This window comes from Lotus japonicus, chromosome 2 (assembly GCF_012489685.1).
Source record: "Lotus japonicus ecotype B-129 chromosome 2, LjGifu_v1.2".
Lineage (NCBI taxonomy): Eukaryota > Viridiplantae > Streptophyta > Magnoliopsida > Fabales > Fabaceae > Lotus > Lotus japonicus.
This window is the reverse complement of record NC_080042.1, coordinates 76,745,453-76,759,856: the sequence shown is the minus strand read 5'-3', so window position 1 is coordinate 76,759,856 and position 14,404 is coordinate 76,745,453. Positions and strand designations below refer to the sequence as shown.

The 14,404-nt window shown below is 39.1% G+C and overlaps 2 protein-coding genes and 1 pseudogene across 3 annotated transcripts; all 3 read left to right on the top strand.

The window, feature by feature from the left end:
* LOC130735698 (uncharacterized) lies at positions 1–2,134 on the top strand (annotated as a pseudogene).
* A 3,416-nt stretch (positions 2,135–5,550) lies between these two features.
* LOC130735697 (uncharacterized) lies at positions 5,551–7,791 on the top strand. Its single transcript, XM_057587609.1, has one exon. It carries the CDS (start codon positions 5,577–5,579, stop codon positions 7,602–7,604), a length of 2,028 nt encoding a protein of 675 aa, XP_057443592.1. The 5' UTR covers positions 5,551–5,576; the 3' UTR covers positions 7,605–7,791.
* Positions 7,792–10,658: 2,867 nt separating this feature from the next.
* Positions 10,659–14,313, top strand: LOC130739724 (uncharacterized). Of its 2 annotated transcripts, none has more exons than XM_057592107.1 (6): positions 10,659–10,822; positions 10,989–11,164; positions 12,316–12,389; positions 12,512–12,687; positions 13,569–13,677; positions 13,789–14,313. In XM_057592107.1, exons 2-6 carry the CDS (start codon positions 11,035–11,037, stop codon positions 14,092–14,094), a joined length of 795 nt encoding a protein of 264 aa, XP_057448090.1. In that variant the 5' UTR covers positions 10,659–10,822; positions 10,989–11,034; the 3' UTR covers positions 14,095–14,313. The 2 variants fall into 2 exon arrangements, with proteins under 2 accessions (XP_057448090.1, XP_057448089.1); XM_057592106.1 differs by having other exon boundaries at positions 10,981–11,164.
* Positions 14,314–14,404: the final 91 nt, after the last annotated feature.

Below are 14,404 nucleotides of genomic sequence, written 5' to 3'. Positions count from 1 at the left end.
CAAGCGAAGCTTCATCAATGGCGATGACAAGAACCTTGATTACGAGAAGGAATGTCACTCTCTTCTTCCCCTCTCTCTGCTCCTCTTTCAATACACGCACAATGGCAACTCTTCTTGGCCCACCTGAAATCTACACCCCTATACCAACCACCACCGCCGCCACCACCACCACCGTGTCTGACCCCTTCATTGACCAAATGGTAGCCAATTTCAACACCTTGTCAACCAAACCCTTACCCCCAATGGGGTTTACAGAGAACAATTCCCCTACATTCCTCTCCTCTGGGAACCCCTGTCTCGATTTCTTCTTCCATGTCGTTCCCGACACTCCCCCTCAAGCCGTCACCGAGCGCCTTCAACTGGCGTGGTCCCACGAGCCCCTTACCACCCTCAAACTCGTCTGCAACCTCCGTGGCGTTCGCGGCACCGGCAAGTCTGACCGTGAAGGCTTCTACGCCGCCGCGCACTGGCTCCACCACCACCACCCCAAAACTCTAGCCTCCAATGTCCCTAGCCTGGCTGAATTTGGTTACTTCAAAGATCTTCTTGAGGTTCTCTACCGCCTTATTGAAGGTCCTGAAGTCCGCACAATCCAGAGGGAAGAGTGGAAGCAAAGGAAGAGATCCTTTGGCTACTATCATCACAATCCAGAAACACCTTTTGGAATAAGAAAAACAACAGGAGAAGATGCTAAGGCGAAGAAAGAGAGGATTCATGCTGCAAGGGAAGAGAGGAGGCTTGCCATGGCCAAGAAGCTTATTGATCGTTATAATACTGACCCCGTTTTCCGGTCCCTTCATGATTGCGTCTCTGATCACTTTGCTGAGTGCCTGAAGAAAGATATGGAGTTTTTGAAATCTGGGCAGGTGACAAAAATCAGTCTTGCTGCCAAGTGGTGCCCTTCTGTTGACTCTTCCTTCGACCGGTCAATACTGCTGTGTGAGAGCGTGGCGAGGAGGATGTTCCCTCGGACGAGTATGAGGGGGTGGAGGAGGCGCATTATGCCTTCAGGATTCGTGATCGGTTGAGGAAGGAGGTGTTGGTGCCCTTGAGGAAGGCGCTGGAGTTGCCTGAGGTGTACATTGGTGCTAATCAATGGGATGTGCTTCCTTATAACAGGGTTGCCTCTCTGGCTATGGAGTTTTACAAGGAGAAGTTTCTGAAGCATGATAAGGAGAGGTTTGAGAAGTACCTGGAGGATGTGAAGTCAGGGTCAGGGAAGGCCACTATTGCAGCTGGTGCTTTGCTTCCCCATCAGATTATAAAGTCAGTGTGGGATGGAGATGGTCGGGAGGTGGCTGAGCTGCAGTGGAAGAGAATGGTGGATGACTTGCTCAAGGAAGGGAAGATGAAGAATTGTATTGCTGTGTGTGATGTGTCTGGGAGTATGGATGGGACCCCCATTCAGGTGTCTTTGGCATTGGGGATGTTGGTGTCTGAATTGAGTGAGGAACCTTGGAAGGGAAAGTTTATTACTTTCAGTAAAAGACCACAGCTTCATTTGATTAAAGGGGATGATCTTTACTCCAAGACAAAGTTTATGGAGGATGTGCAATGGGACTTGAACACTGATTTCCAGAAGGTGTTTGATCTCATATTGGAGGTGGCTGTCAATGGTAACCTGAAGGAGGATCAAATGATTAAGAGGGTATTTGTATTCAGTGATATGGAGTTTGATCAAGCTTCATTAAACCCTTGGGAGACTGATTACCAAGCAATCACTAGGAAGTACAATGAGAAAGGCTATGGTTCTGCCGTGCCTCAGATAGTTTTTTGGAATCTGAGAGACTCTAGGGCTACCCCAGTGCCAGCCACTCAGAAAGGAGTGGCACTCGTAAGTGGGTTTTCAAAGAATTTACTGAAATTGTTCATCAACAATGATGGGGTTTTAAACCCTGAAGAAGCCATGGAAGCTGCCATTTCTGGTCAAGAATATCAGAATCTAGTTGTGCTGGATTAAATTCAGTTCCTTCTGTTTACATAATGAAACATTAATATTAGAGGAATGGAAATAGGTGATACTGTTTATGAAGTACAACTTGATTAGATTGTTGGAAACAGTTTCATGATGTTTTTGGTTTAGATGATTGTTGATATTATCTTACTCCTTAATCGAAATGGCAGATGATTGCTATTTCAACCAAAATGGGTCATCTTTTTTCCTTTATGTTACCCTTTTTTTGTCATCCACGATCTTCACCCCTATCTTCTTTATGATGTTTGCAATTTGATTTATGTTTTGCTGTATTATAGTTGAGGTGGATCTATGTCGGGCTAGATAAGAGAATAAATCATTTAAGCTTAAGCTCTTTAGTTAATATCCATATCCGTGAAGGTGTACTCTTATAACTTCTGCTCTCTTTTTGCAGTGATTATGGAAGTTGAGTTATCTTGGTTATGGGAGATCTTTTTGTTTAGTTAGGTTGAATAAAGCTTCTTGATAAGAGAGGCACTCATTCTCACTTTATCACTCTGCATAAATTATGCTGCCATTTTCTTTTTGGCTTTCCTCCAAAATCATCGTAGTATTTAACTGCATACCTTTTGGTAATTTATGCTTGTGTTCAAGTCATGATCTAATTGCATGCCTTTTGACATGTTTGTCAATGCAAGTATGGAATAAATAGAAATGATAGTTTACACTCCAGAGGGTGAACAACTGATTATGAGATTTTCTTCAAGAGGATCATTTAATTTACAGTAGAGTGCTTTTTTTAAACTTCGGCCGTTGTAAAACTTGTTGCTGGAAAAAACGTTTTGGTATTTCTGTGAAAAGAAATGCAGTTTCAACAGTTTCTGCTGTCACCAGAAGCTGAGAGTAGATTCTGCTTTCACGAAATCAAATTTCATTTCTAGCCAAACACTGTCAACCTAACAATAATTTGGTTTCTCATCCATTGTGAATTATCTTTTTAGATGGGAGCTTAAAAGGTGGCGCCGCGAGCAGTGGCTATTTTAGGAGGCTCTCGTCCACTGTAGAGAAAATACTTTCATCTTTACCTTGTGTTGGTAGTTCAACTTAGCAGAACCTCAACAAAAGATTGTTATCATGCACTAGCTGTAAGTAACAGCCCATTGAAGATGAAAAATTGTTCTGCAAAGCATTTGCTTTTCAAGATAAGGAATTCTTGAGATTTTATAGTTTACATTTATGTCAAACATAGCATTCTTTGCATGAGTCAACTTCATCTGTGCAGAGAATCAGTGTCTTATCTATTAAACTTAGAGTCTTTGGTATTGTAGGAGTGTAAGGGATAGAGCATTGTTTATCACTCCATTTATGCACCTGGCAGGCAATGTAGTGCCTATCTCATTCTTAACATCATCAGATATATCAGCTGTTGTACATGGTTGTGACTGGTACACAATGTTTTGCTTGTTATTTTCCACTTTCTGTTGTAGTCTATCCAAGACACCCTAGAATAATAGGGCTTAAAAGGCTTGAACATATTTTTGGGTAAATTATTATAGTGCATTTGCACATGTCTTTTTTTTGGATAAAAATTTGTACCTTCTTTAGGCACTATATGATTCTTCTATAATAATGTGAGGAATTTGTCTAGCATAATTTCAATCACAACAGGATGGACGTGTTCATTAGTTTCATTAAGTGATTACATGTGGATTCATTATTCAGGATTCAGGCCTCGAGCACATTGGTGTAACTCCTCATCAACCACTGCATTGGTATGGACTAGAGAAAATAACAATGTATTGGGCCTTGGATATCCATTGCTCTAATATCCAATAATGATTTTCTTTCTTGGTACCCTCATTGATACATTGACAAATATTCTGTCCTTCTTATGATAATTGTTAAGATTTTTAAATAACAAGTATTACATGTGATAATGCAGTGAACAGGAAGAATAAGCTTTAAGAAAATTCCAAACTCAATCTTTTTGTATTTCAATGAACATGAGCATTTAGATATGTCTTTCGGGTTACATGTAGACGAACCTTAAACCCTAATTTAACCGTCTTCCATTACCACGTATCTAACAAATGTCGCGATTCGAGGGATGCGGAAAAAGACATTAATAAATCATCTTAATTATTGACCATTTTACAAGATTTGAGACTGTCAATCGTTAGTGGTTGCCAAAGGTCATAACAGGAGATTGGCTCGAGAAGTTTCATGGAACACATCACCCCCATATAATCCAAGTCAAAATTCTCTGGTTCATTCACCAGTAACGTGACCCAAGATAAGAATGCTAATTCTGATCGCTCCATTCCGTCCAATATGAAAAGTTGATTTTTTATGAGTACATTTTCATGATATAAAATGGCGATGAATTTAAAATTTAAATAATACATAATTTAATGTCAACACCAGTTTATTTTTCATGGCACTTTTATCTGCATATAATTAAGGTTATATAAATCATAGTTCTATGAGTGTTGACGGTGTGAAACGAAACGAAACATTGATGGCTATAGCCAATGGTGAGAAGTGTGATCAAAAGAATTGACATAACTATGATGTGTGGATTTCATTCAAGTTGTTGTTGGTTTTGAAGCTTGCAAAATACCTTGATCATTTTAGCCCATGTTTAGGAAGCTGAAATGCACGTAAGTTTAGGCTAAATAGAGGAGGGTTTCACTCTTGATTCTTGTGTTGTGCATTTATTCATCCCCGATTTGTCTTTGATCCCATTTTCACTTGCTCGTATTAAGGAACTAGTATTTTGATGGCGGATTTGTAGTGGATTAACAGGAGGCGTCTCGATCAGAGTAGCATCAGAGTACGTGAATCTATCCCCCTTTCGGGCCAGCCAATCCGTAGCTTTGTTACAATCTCGCGGGATCCAATGAAAACCACATCCCAATCCCGCCGGATCCAAGATTTTATCTCCCTGAGATTACTATAAAACCTGTATGAGTTCTCAACTTCCATCGCAAATACTAAATCTTTACAATCCGATTCAACCTCTACACACCAAAAGCCACGATTCCAAGCATAACATAGCCCATGACGGAGAGCTAGGGTCTCTGGCTCTCTGCTACGAATGGATTGCCGCCATCCTCAAGCCCTATGACCCCAAACAGTCAACTGCCAATTTCGTCCCGGCATAGACACCCAAACCCCATTCCCATGTTGTCATCAACATAACTGCCATAAATGTTCACCTTCATCTCGCCAGTCCTCTGCGGAGTCCAAACCGTGCTTAGCTGGTTTTTGCCATTCACAAGACTCTCAAATTATAAAAATGAAATTCCCGTAAAAAAAATTATAAAAAAAAATTTAAACATATATTAAAAATAATAAGCATAATTTTTTTATGGAAAAAATAATAAGCATAATTGAAATAAAAAATAGTTAGAGATTTTAAATTTGAATTTAAAAGTAAAAGTTAAACATTAAAATTAAAAAATATTGAAACTTAAATAACAGTTTAAGAGAATCTCATGTGTGTAACTAAGAATCGAAGAAAAAGGGTAGAAAATTGAAGATAATCTTATTAAGAGTATTAATTAATTAGGATTAAAAGAGTAAAGACCCTGTAACTTCAACCCCAAGTAAGGGTACTCTCCAATAGACTCTGATACGTCAAACGACGAAGCTAACAACAATGGCGTCGCCGGCGACGGCAACAACCATGATCACGACGCCGACGACGACGAGGGTTGCCACTCTCAACCCAAACAACCTCTTTCCTCATTCTCTCTCCTTCCCCCCTTTCAGCTCCTTCAACACACGCCTTCTACTCACCACACGCACAATGGCCACTCTTCTCGGCCCACCGGAACTCTACGCCGGTAAACCAACCACCGCCACCACCACCGCGTCTGACCCCTTCATTGACCTAATGGTTGCCAATTTCAACACCTTGTCAACCAAACCCTTACCCCCAATGGGGTTTACAGAGAACAATTCTCCTACATTCCTCTCCTCCGGGAACCCTTGTCTCGATTTCTTCTTCCATGTCGTTCCCGATACTCCCCATCAAACCATCACCCACCTCCTCCAATTGGCCTGGTCGGAGAACCCTCTTACCGCACTCAAACTCGTCTGCAACCTCCGTGGCGTTCGCGGCACCGGTAAGTCTGACCGTGAAGGCTTCTACGCCGCCGCGCATTGGCTACACAACCACCACCCCAAAACGCTAACCTCCAACCTCCCCAGCCTCGCTGAGTTTGGTTACTTCAAGGACCTGCTTGAGATCCTCTACCGGGTTCTTGAAGGTCCTGATGTCCGTGAAACCCAGAAGGAAGAGAGGTACTGCTATGGAAGCAGAGAATCCAGAGATCCACCACCAATCTTTGGAATGAGAAATGCAAGACGGGAACAAGACAAGAAGAAGGACAAGAGTGAGGAGTCTTTGGAGATGGATGCTGAGGCTGAGAAAGAGAGGCGTCATGCTGCGAGGGAAGAGAAGAGGCTTGCCATGGCAAAGAAGCTTCTTGATCGTTACAATAGTGACCCCGTTTTCCAGTTCCTGCACGATCGCGTCTCTGATCACTTTGCTGAGTGCCTCAAGAGAGATATGGAGTTTTTGAGTTCTGGGCAGGTGACAAAAATCAGTCTTGCTGCCAAGTGGTGCCCTTCTCTTGATTCTTCCTTCGACCGGTCGATATTGCTGTGTGAGAGTGTGGCAAGGAGGCTGTTTCCTCGGGAGGAGTATGAGGGGGTGGAGGAGGCGCATTATGCTTATAGGATTCGTGAACGTTTGAGGAAGGAGGTGTTGGTGCCCTTGAGGAAGGCGCTGGAGTTGCCTGAGGTGTACATTGGTGTTAATAGATGGGACTTGATTCCTTACAACAGGGTTGCCTCTCTGGCTATGGAGTTTTACAGCGAGAAGTTTCTGAAGCATGATAAGGAGAGGTTTGAGAAGTACCTGGAGGATGTGAAGTCAGGGAAGGCCACTATTGCAGCTGGTGCTTTGCTTCCCCATCAGATTATAAAGTCAGTGTGGGATGGAGATGGTCGGGAGGTGGCTGAGCTGCAGTGGAAGAGAATGGTGGATGACTTGCTCAAGGAAGGGAAGATGAAGAATTGTATTGCTGTGTGTGATGTGTCTGGGAGTATGGATGGGACCCCCATTCAGGTGTCTTTGGCATTGGGGATGTTGGTGTCTGAATTGAGTGAGGAACCTTGGAAGGGAAAGTTTATTACTTTCAGTGAGAGACCTCAGCTTCATTTGATTAAAGGGGATAATCTTCATTCCAAGACAAGGTTTATGGAGGACTTGGAATGGGACATGAACACTGATTTCCAGAAGGTGTTTGATCTCATATTGGAGGTGGCTGTCAATGGGAACCTGAAGGAGGATCAAATGATTAAGAGGGTATTTGTATTCAGTGATATGGAGTTTGATGAAGCTTCGGCGAACCCTTGGGAGACTGATTACCAAGCAATCACTAGGAAGTACAATGAGAAAGGCTATGGTTCTGCCGTGCCTCAGATAGTTTTTTGGAATCTGAGAGACTCCAGGGCTACCCCAGTGCCAGCCACTCAGAAAGGAGTGGCACTGGTAAGTGGGTTTTCAAAGAATTTACTGAAATTGTTCATCAACAATGATGGGGATTTATGCCCCGAAGAAGCCATGGAAGCTGCCATTTCTGGTCGAGAATATCAGAAACTAGTTGTGCTGGATTAATTTTCAGTTCCTTCTGTTTACATAATGAAACATTAATATTGGAGGAATGAAATTAGATGATACTGTTTATGAAGTACAGCTTGATTAGATTATCGGAAACAGTTTCATGAATGTTTTGTTTATATAATTGTTGATATTATCTTACTTGTAGAGTTATGATCTCTGGATTCTTCTTCAATAGAAATGGCAGATGATTGCTATTTCAGCCAAAATGGGTTATCTTTTTCCTTTATGTTACCCTTTTTTATGATCCACAATCTCCTCCCCTATCTTCTATAAGATGTTTGCAATTTGATTTATGCTTTCCTGTATTGTAGTTGGGATGGATCTAAGTCGGGCTAGGGAATAAATCATTTAAGCTTAAGTTCCTTAGTTAATATCCATAACCGTTAAGGTGTACTCATATAATTTCTGCTCTCTTGTTGCAGTGATTATCTATAGGGTAGTTTAGTTATCTTTGTTGTGGAAGTTTTTTTTTTTTTTTCGTTAGGTTGAATAAAGCCTCTTGATAAGATGAGAACTCATTCTCAATTTATCACTCTGCATAAATTCTGCCGCCGTATTTTTACTTCTGTCGTTGCAAAACTTGCTGCTGGAAAAACGTTTTGGTATTACTGTGAAAAGAAATGTAGTTTCAACAGTTTCTGCTGTCATCAGAAGCTGGAAATTCCTGCTTTTCTCCTACTGCTGAAATTAGATTCTGCATTCATGAAATCAAATTTTATTACTAGCCAAATACTGTCACCCTAATAATAATTTGGTTTCGCATTCATTGTGAATAATCTCTTTAGGGATGAGAGCTTAAAAGTTGGCGCTGCAAGCAGTGTCTATTTTAGGAGGCTCTTGTCCACTATAGAGAAAATACTGTCATCTTTACCTTGTGTTGGTATTTCAACTGAGCAGAACCTCAACAAAAGACAGTTATCATGCATTAGCTGGAATTGGTAGTGATATATGTAAGTAACAGCTCATTGAAGATGGAAAAGTCTTCTGCAAAGCATTTGCTTTTCAAGATAAGCCATTCTTGAGATTTCATGTCTACATTTATGTCAAATATAGTATTACCTGCATGAGTCACTTCATCTGAGCATAGAATCAGTGTCTTGTCTAATAAACTTAGAGGCTTAGAGATTTTAGGAGTATAAGGGCAAGAGCATTGTTTATTACTCTATTTTTGCACCTGGCAATGTAGTGCCTATCTCATTCTGAACATCATCAGATATATCAGCTGTTGTCCATGGTTGTGACTGGTAAACAATGCTTTGCTTGTTATTTTCCACTTTCTGTTGTAGTCTATCCAAGACAGACCCTAGAATAATAGGGTTTAAAAGGATGGAACATATTTTTGTAATTTTGTGTAAACTATTATAGTGCATTTGCACATGCTTTAGGCACTATATGATACTCCTAGTCGTTTACAGTAATGTGAGGAATTTGTCTACCATAAATTTCAATCATAAGACGATGGATGTGTTCATTAGTTGCATTAAGTGATTATATGTGGATTCATTTAGCAAGATTCAGGCCTCGGGCACATTGGTGTACCTCCTCATCAATCATTGCATTGGTATGGACTAAAGAAAATAACAATGGATTGGTCCTTGGATATGCATTGCTGTAATGTGCAATCACGATTTTCTGTCTTGGTACCCTCATTGATGCATTGACAAATATTTTTACGAATTTTAAAATAACAAGTATTATGCGTTCATGCGGTAAACAGAAAAACCAAGCTTACAGCCTTAAAAAAATTCCAAACTCAGTTTTTTTTTTATATATTGAGTAAAATACACTCACCCCCCTCAAGATTTGCAAGAATGACACTCCACCCCATTCTTTTTAAAAATCTACACTCCACCCCATTTTTTATAAAGGCAAAATTTAGTGGCGAAAACAAATTCGTCACTACTAAAAACAAATTACTAATTAGTAAAAATTTAAATAAATTTAATGCATATACACTATCATACATTAATTTATGAAAATAATTTTACTGAATTAAATTAAAAAAAAACCATCCACTCTGTCTGTTAAGTCCACGTCCCATCTATCTCCAAATCATATTTTTCACCACAAACGGCCACCACCAAGCCTTTACTCCCTTTAACACGGCTCCACTGTCCCACAATGTGAAACCACATGGCACCACCATGCCTTAAAGTTTTGTTGCGACCTGAACCCCAGAACGTGAATCGCACATTCCTAAAGTCACTTGTTCAACTACTTCTTGTGAATTTCACCCCTTTAAGTTGTGAGCGAACGCTCGGTTGGTGGATTTCACCCCTAAAGATATTGTTGGATTTTGTTAAAAACGATGCTCCACCGCCTCGTTGGGCTCTAATAACCTCAGATCCACTTCATATTTTCATAATTTTGTTTCTCTATTTTCTTCACCCATTTGTGTTGCTTTTTTGGCCTACAACCCAATTTTGAAAATTGGAGGTATAAAGAGATTATTTTGATTAAAATTGAATTATCACCAAATATGAAAACACAAGCATGTTTCACTATGTTCGAGATATGGTTTGTAAATCGGGCAGGTGTGCTATTGCATAATTTGCATTGTAAATTTACGGAGGAAAAACGCGATTGAGAGAATGAGGAGGATTGTGATGTTTTCATTTTTAAATTTATTGGATTATATTGAATTTTTTTTTGAAATTATTAATTAACAATTTAAATAATAACTAATTATTAATGAAGAATATTTTTCGTCACTAAATTTGCCTCTATATAAAATGGGGTGGGATGTAGATTTTAGATAAAAATGGGGTGGAGTGTAATTCTAACAAACCTTAAGGGGGTGAGTGTACTTTACTCTTATATATTTATTTCTGTGAATTTAAGCATTTACACGAGCCTTTTATGCACATATAGATGCGTCTTAAACATTAGTCTAACCGTCTCACCTTATCACATAGCTAACTAATGTCGCGAATTGGGGGATGTGGAAAACAACACCACATAATAAAATATTTTAATTTTTGACAATTTTACAAGATTTGAAATAACTAATATAAAAGACGAATAACGAGTGTAGGTTGTCCCAATGCTTGAAATCGTCAAGCTCTGGAGGTCGCCAAAGGCCTGTAACAACAAAGATTTGACCCAAGGAGATTAATAGAACGCATTATCCTCGTATAATCCAAATTCTCCGGTTGGTTCATTTATCAGTAACGGCTAACTTAGATCGCTCCATTCCAACCTAATATGCAAAGGTAGTTTTTTTCAAAATTTTCATGATACAAAATGAGCATGAGTTTAAAAATGAATATAAATAATTCCTAACTGTATATTATATTAAAACTTGATGGATTTTATATTTTGAAATCCACACTAGTTTAGCAAATAAGGGTATTACATATATAAATCACAGTTCAGCAGTTGTGTGTTGTGAGTGTTGACTGTGTGAAAACGAAACGAAGCATCGATGGCTATGGCAAGAGGTGTGATTACGAGGGTGAAGAATGTTGTGGGTGCTGCTCTTTTCCTACGCTCTCATACAACACCGCTAAACCCCCACCTTCACGCCTTCTCCTCCGTCTCTCGCCATACTCCAGGTTGGTTTGCTTGCTTCATTCTTCTTCTTCTACATTGAATCTTAATTGGCATATCTATGATGGGTTGATTTCATTGAAGTTGTTGTTGGTCTTGAAGCTTGTTCAGGAAGCTGAACTACGCTTAAGTTTAGGTTAAACAGAGTAGGATTTCACTCTTGATTCTTTTGTTGTGCATTTGTGTTTTGGGGTTTTGCAATTCCTAGTTTCTTACACGTTGCTTTGATCAGAGAAAAAATCCACCTTGAGAGTTGAAAACGTGTTGGTATACCTCACAGTCAACACAATCCATCATGAGAAGAGTTCCGTTTACTTTTTTTGCCTCGAAATGAGTGCTAACGCCCGTCAACATTGACAACAATAGATATCTAAACATACCCTTTGTAGTTTAAAAGCCTTGTCTCTGCTGACTTAGAGGCTGCTAAGCTTACATAGTGCATCATGTCCATTTTTAGTTTGCAAACCAAGATTTCTGACTGTTTTTAGCAGCTTGGGAACTACTTGTTGAAGTTGGCTATTTCAGATATTTGGTAAATTTTTATCAATTTTTGTGTAAAATCATTTGACAATTGACACCCACCATCTATGTCACCGGATTGTGTCATTCTCCCCTTCCTCACTTATGTGAATATCTTGTTATATTTCAGATGTTTCTTTTTTGTGCACCATTTGTAAGATCATTAATAGATTTGTGTTATTTGAATAGTCCTCTCACCAGTAACTACTTTGATATTTATCGGTTCAACCAGTGACTCCTTGGCTCGAATAGTGACCCATTAACTTACTCTGTGCTTCGTCCGAGTTGATGACCCCTCCATGTGTTATAGCATTGTATTTAATGCCTTTGTTTTGAAGGGGTTTCTGTCCTTTTTTGTTCTCTCTAATAAAATTCCATCGCTTAGATATCTAGGAGCAATTCATTGACTAGGATTCTAATAATGACAGGCATTTTATTGTTACAATTAGTTGACATTGAACTGTTTTGCTTCGCAAGATCTATTATCTTCACGAGGTGCTTATTTTTTCTTTTCTATTGCATTAATAGATGTTCCTTGCAAAAAAAAAAGGGCTGTGTGAAGCTATATATCTTATTTTTTTACCAGTGTTTTCATGAAACTATCATCTGATCAGATTCAAGTATTTTAAATTTGCAGAGGAGAAGGAGACAAGTGATGAAGGTGCAACGACAGATGGATGGGAAGAAGAAGATGAGGAGACTGAGCCTAAGGTGCCATGTCTTTAACTCAAGGATCATTGTTTGTTTAATGTAGATCTTTCATTTCAATTATATAATTTGTACAATCTAACATTGCTAAATCTTGGTGCTATATCTTCGTCTTACACATGTAGATTGGTGATGGGGGAAATGGTGGTGGAGTTGCCTTGCAAAATGTTCCCTGGGGCTCGCGAGCCCTCTCTATTGCTGAGGATGTTCTTACGCAGTTCAATGAGGACATCAAACTATATGCTTTCAAGACTAGTCCTCGTGGATATATTTATGTGAGATTGGACAAATTAACAAATGAGTAATGTTTCAACTTTTATCACAAGAATTTGAAGAAAATATTTACATCATTTTAAATAACGTATTTGGGGACTGGGGGGCGGTTAGCAAACTAATAGTGTGTCACTAGTCTAATTAATTATCCAACCTCTGGAAGGCTTGGAAGAGAAGAATAGAGAATCTCAAGGAAGCTAGTCAGGGTAAGGTAGGCAGATAATTGAAAGGGCCTCAAGAAAGTGGGAATAACTCTGTCTGAATGGCTCAGGGAGGTAACAGCTATCCCCGAGTTAAACTTAAGTGTAAATTTCCTAGCAATTTGAGTTGCCTAGAGCTGTCTGAAATATGAAGGGACCTGCTGTTGGTATTGATTCTTGAAAGCTTCAAGCCTTCATTGAACTAGGACTAGCGGTTCATGGTTAAATAATAGCTGCAGATTTGGCAAGGATGTGGAAGTGTGCTTTATTGTTAAGGTCGGGTGCCTTGAGCACTTAAGAAAGACCTCCTCTCTAGTATACTCAAAACAAGCAGTGAGGGGTCCTTGATGGCCATGGAATCCTGCACGAATGCTAGGGCATTATGACTTATGAGCACTCGTATTATGAACTTTCCAGTACTTAAAATTGTTGATCTATTTGTGAAACTTAAATTCCTGAGAAAATTATTTCCACATTCATCATTGTCTGAAGTTCTAAAGTTTTGGTGCATTGATGATGTTTCTTTTGTAGAAGCTGAACTTTGAGAAGCTGAGTTCATTTCATTTTTAAGATAAAATCCATTATTTACAATCCACATTCCTACTTAGATCAGTCAGTGATGCATGATTTACTATTTTATTTCCTTATCTATTTGATACTTAAGCTGTACAATTTGTTTTCTGTTCAAACTTCCATTTCTCTTATTCAGATATGGGTGTCCAAGCATGGAAGAGCTTGAAGGCTACAATCAAGAATACAAGAAAAAATTAGATGAAGTTGGAGCACTTGGAGAGATACCTGATGATTTGGCTCTTGAGGTAATGGAAGCCGTGTCCTATACTTTTGTATCTATGTGATTTTGTTCAGTAGAAAATGTCTGTTCCTCTGAAGCATATTTGGTACCTAACAAAGCATAACTTTCTCTGAAGGTTTCATCTCCAGGTGCTGAGAGGATAGTTAAAGTTCCGGATGATCTTAGTCGATTCAAAGACATGCCTATGAGAGTCTACTATACAGAAAGTATAGAGTCCAATTGCCCAGAAGTGGATGGAGTTTTCTTGTTAGATTCTATAGAAAAAGAATCAGAGATATGTGTTTGGAAGTTGGCGGATGTTAAAGAGAATCGAGATCCTCTAAAGAAAGGCAAGCCTTTAACTCGTAAACAGAAGGATTGGAGATTAAAATTGCCATTTAACTTGCATAGAATGGTTACTCTGTACCTTGGATATTTGTAAAATCTTTCATAGTTTATTCAGGAACATAGAATCTCTCTCTCCAATCCCCTGTGCCACCTAACCATCTTTATTTTCCTTGTTACAATGACTAGATATGATATTTGGAAGAGCTTTCGGAAAAGGATAGTTATTTTTGTTTAAGCTTGGTGTCAGTACACGGTGATTTCTGGTTGTCAAAATTTTACATGAGATTTGAATATACTTAGCTATTTCTTTGGATGTATGTTTGTGGTCTAAGTTATTCTGCAAGAAGTTCATAGATGAAGCTCTAAACATTTTAATATTTAGAAAACAAAGCTCTTACTGTAAG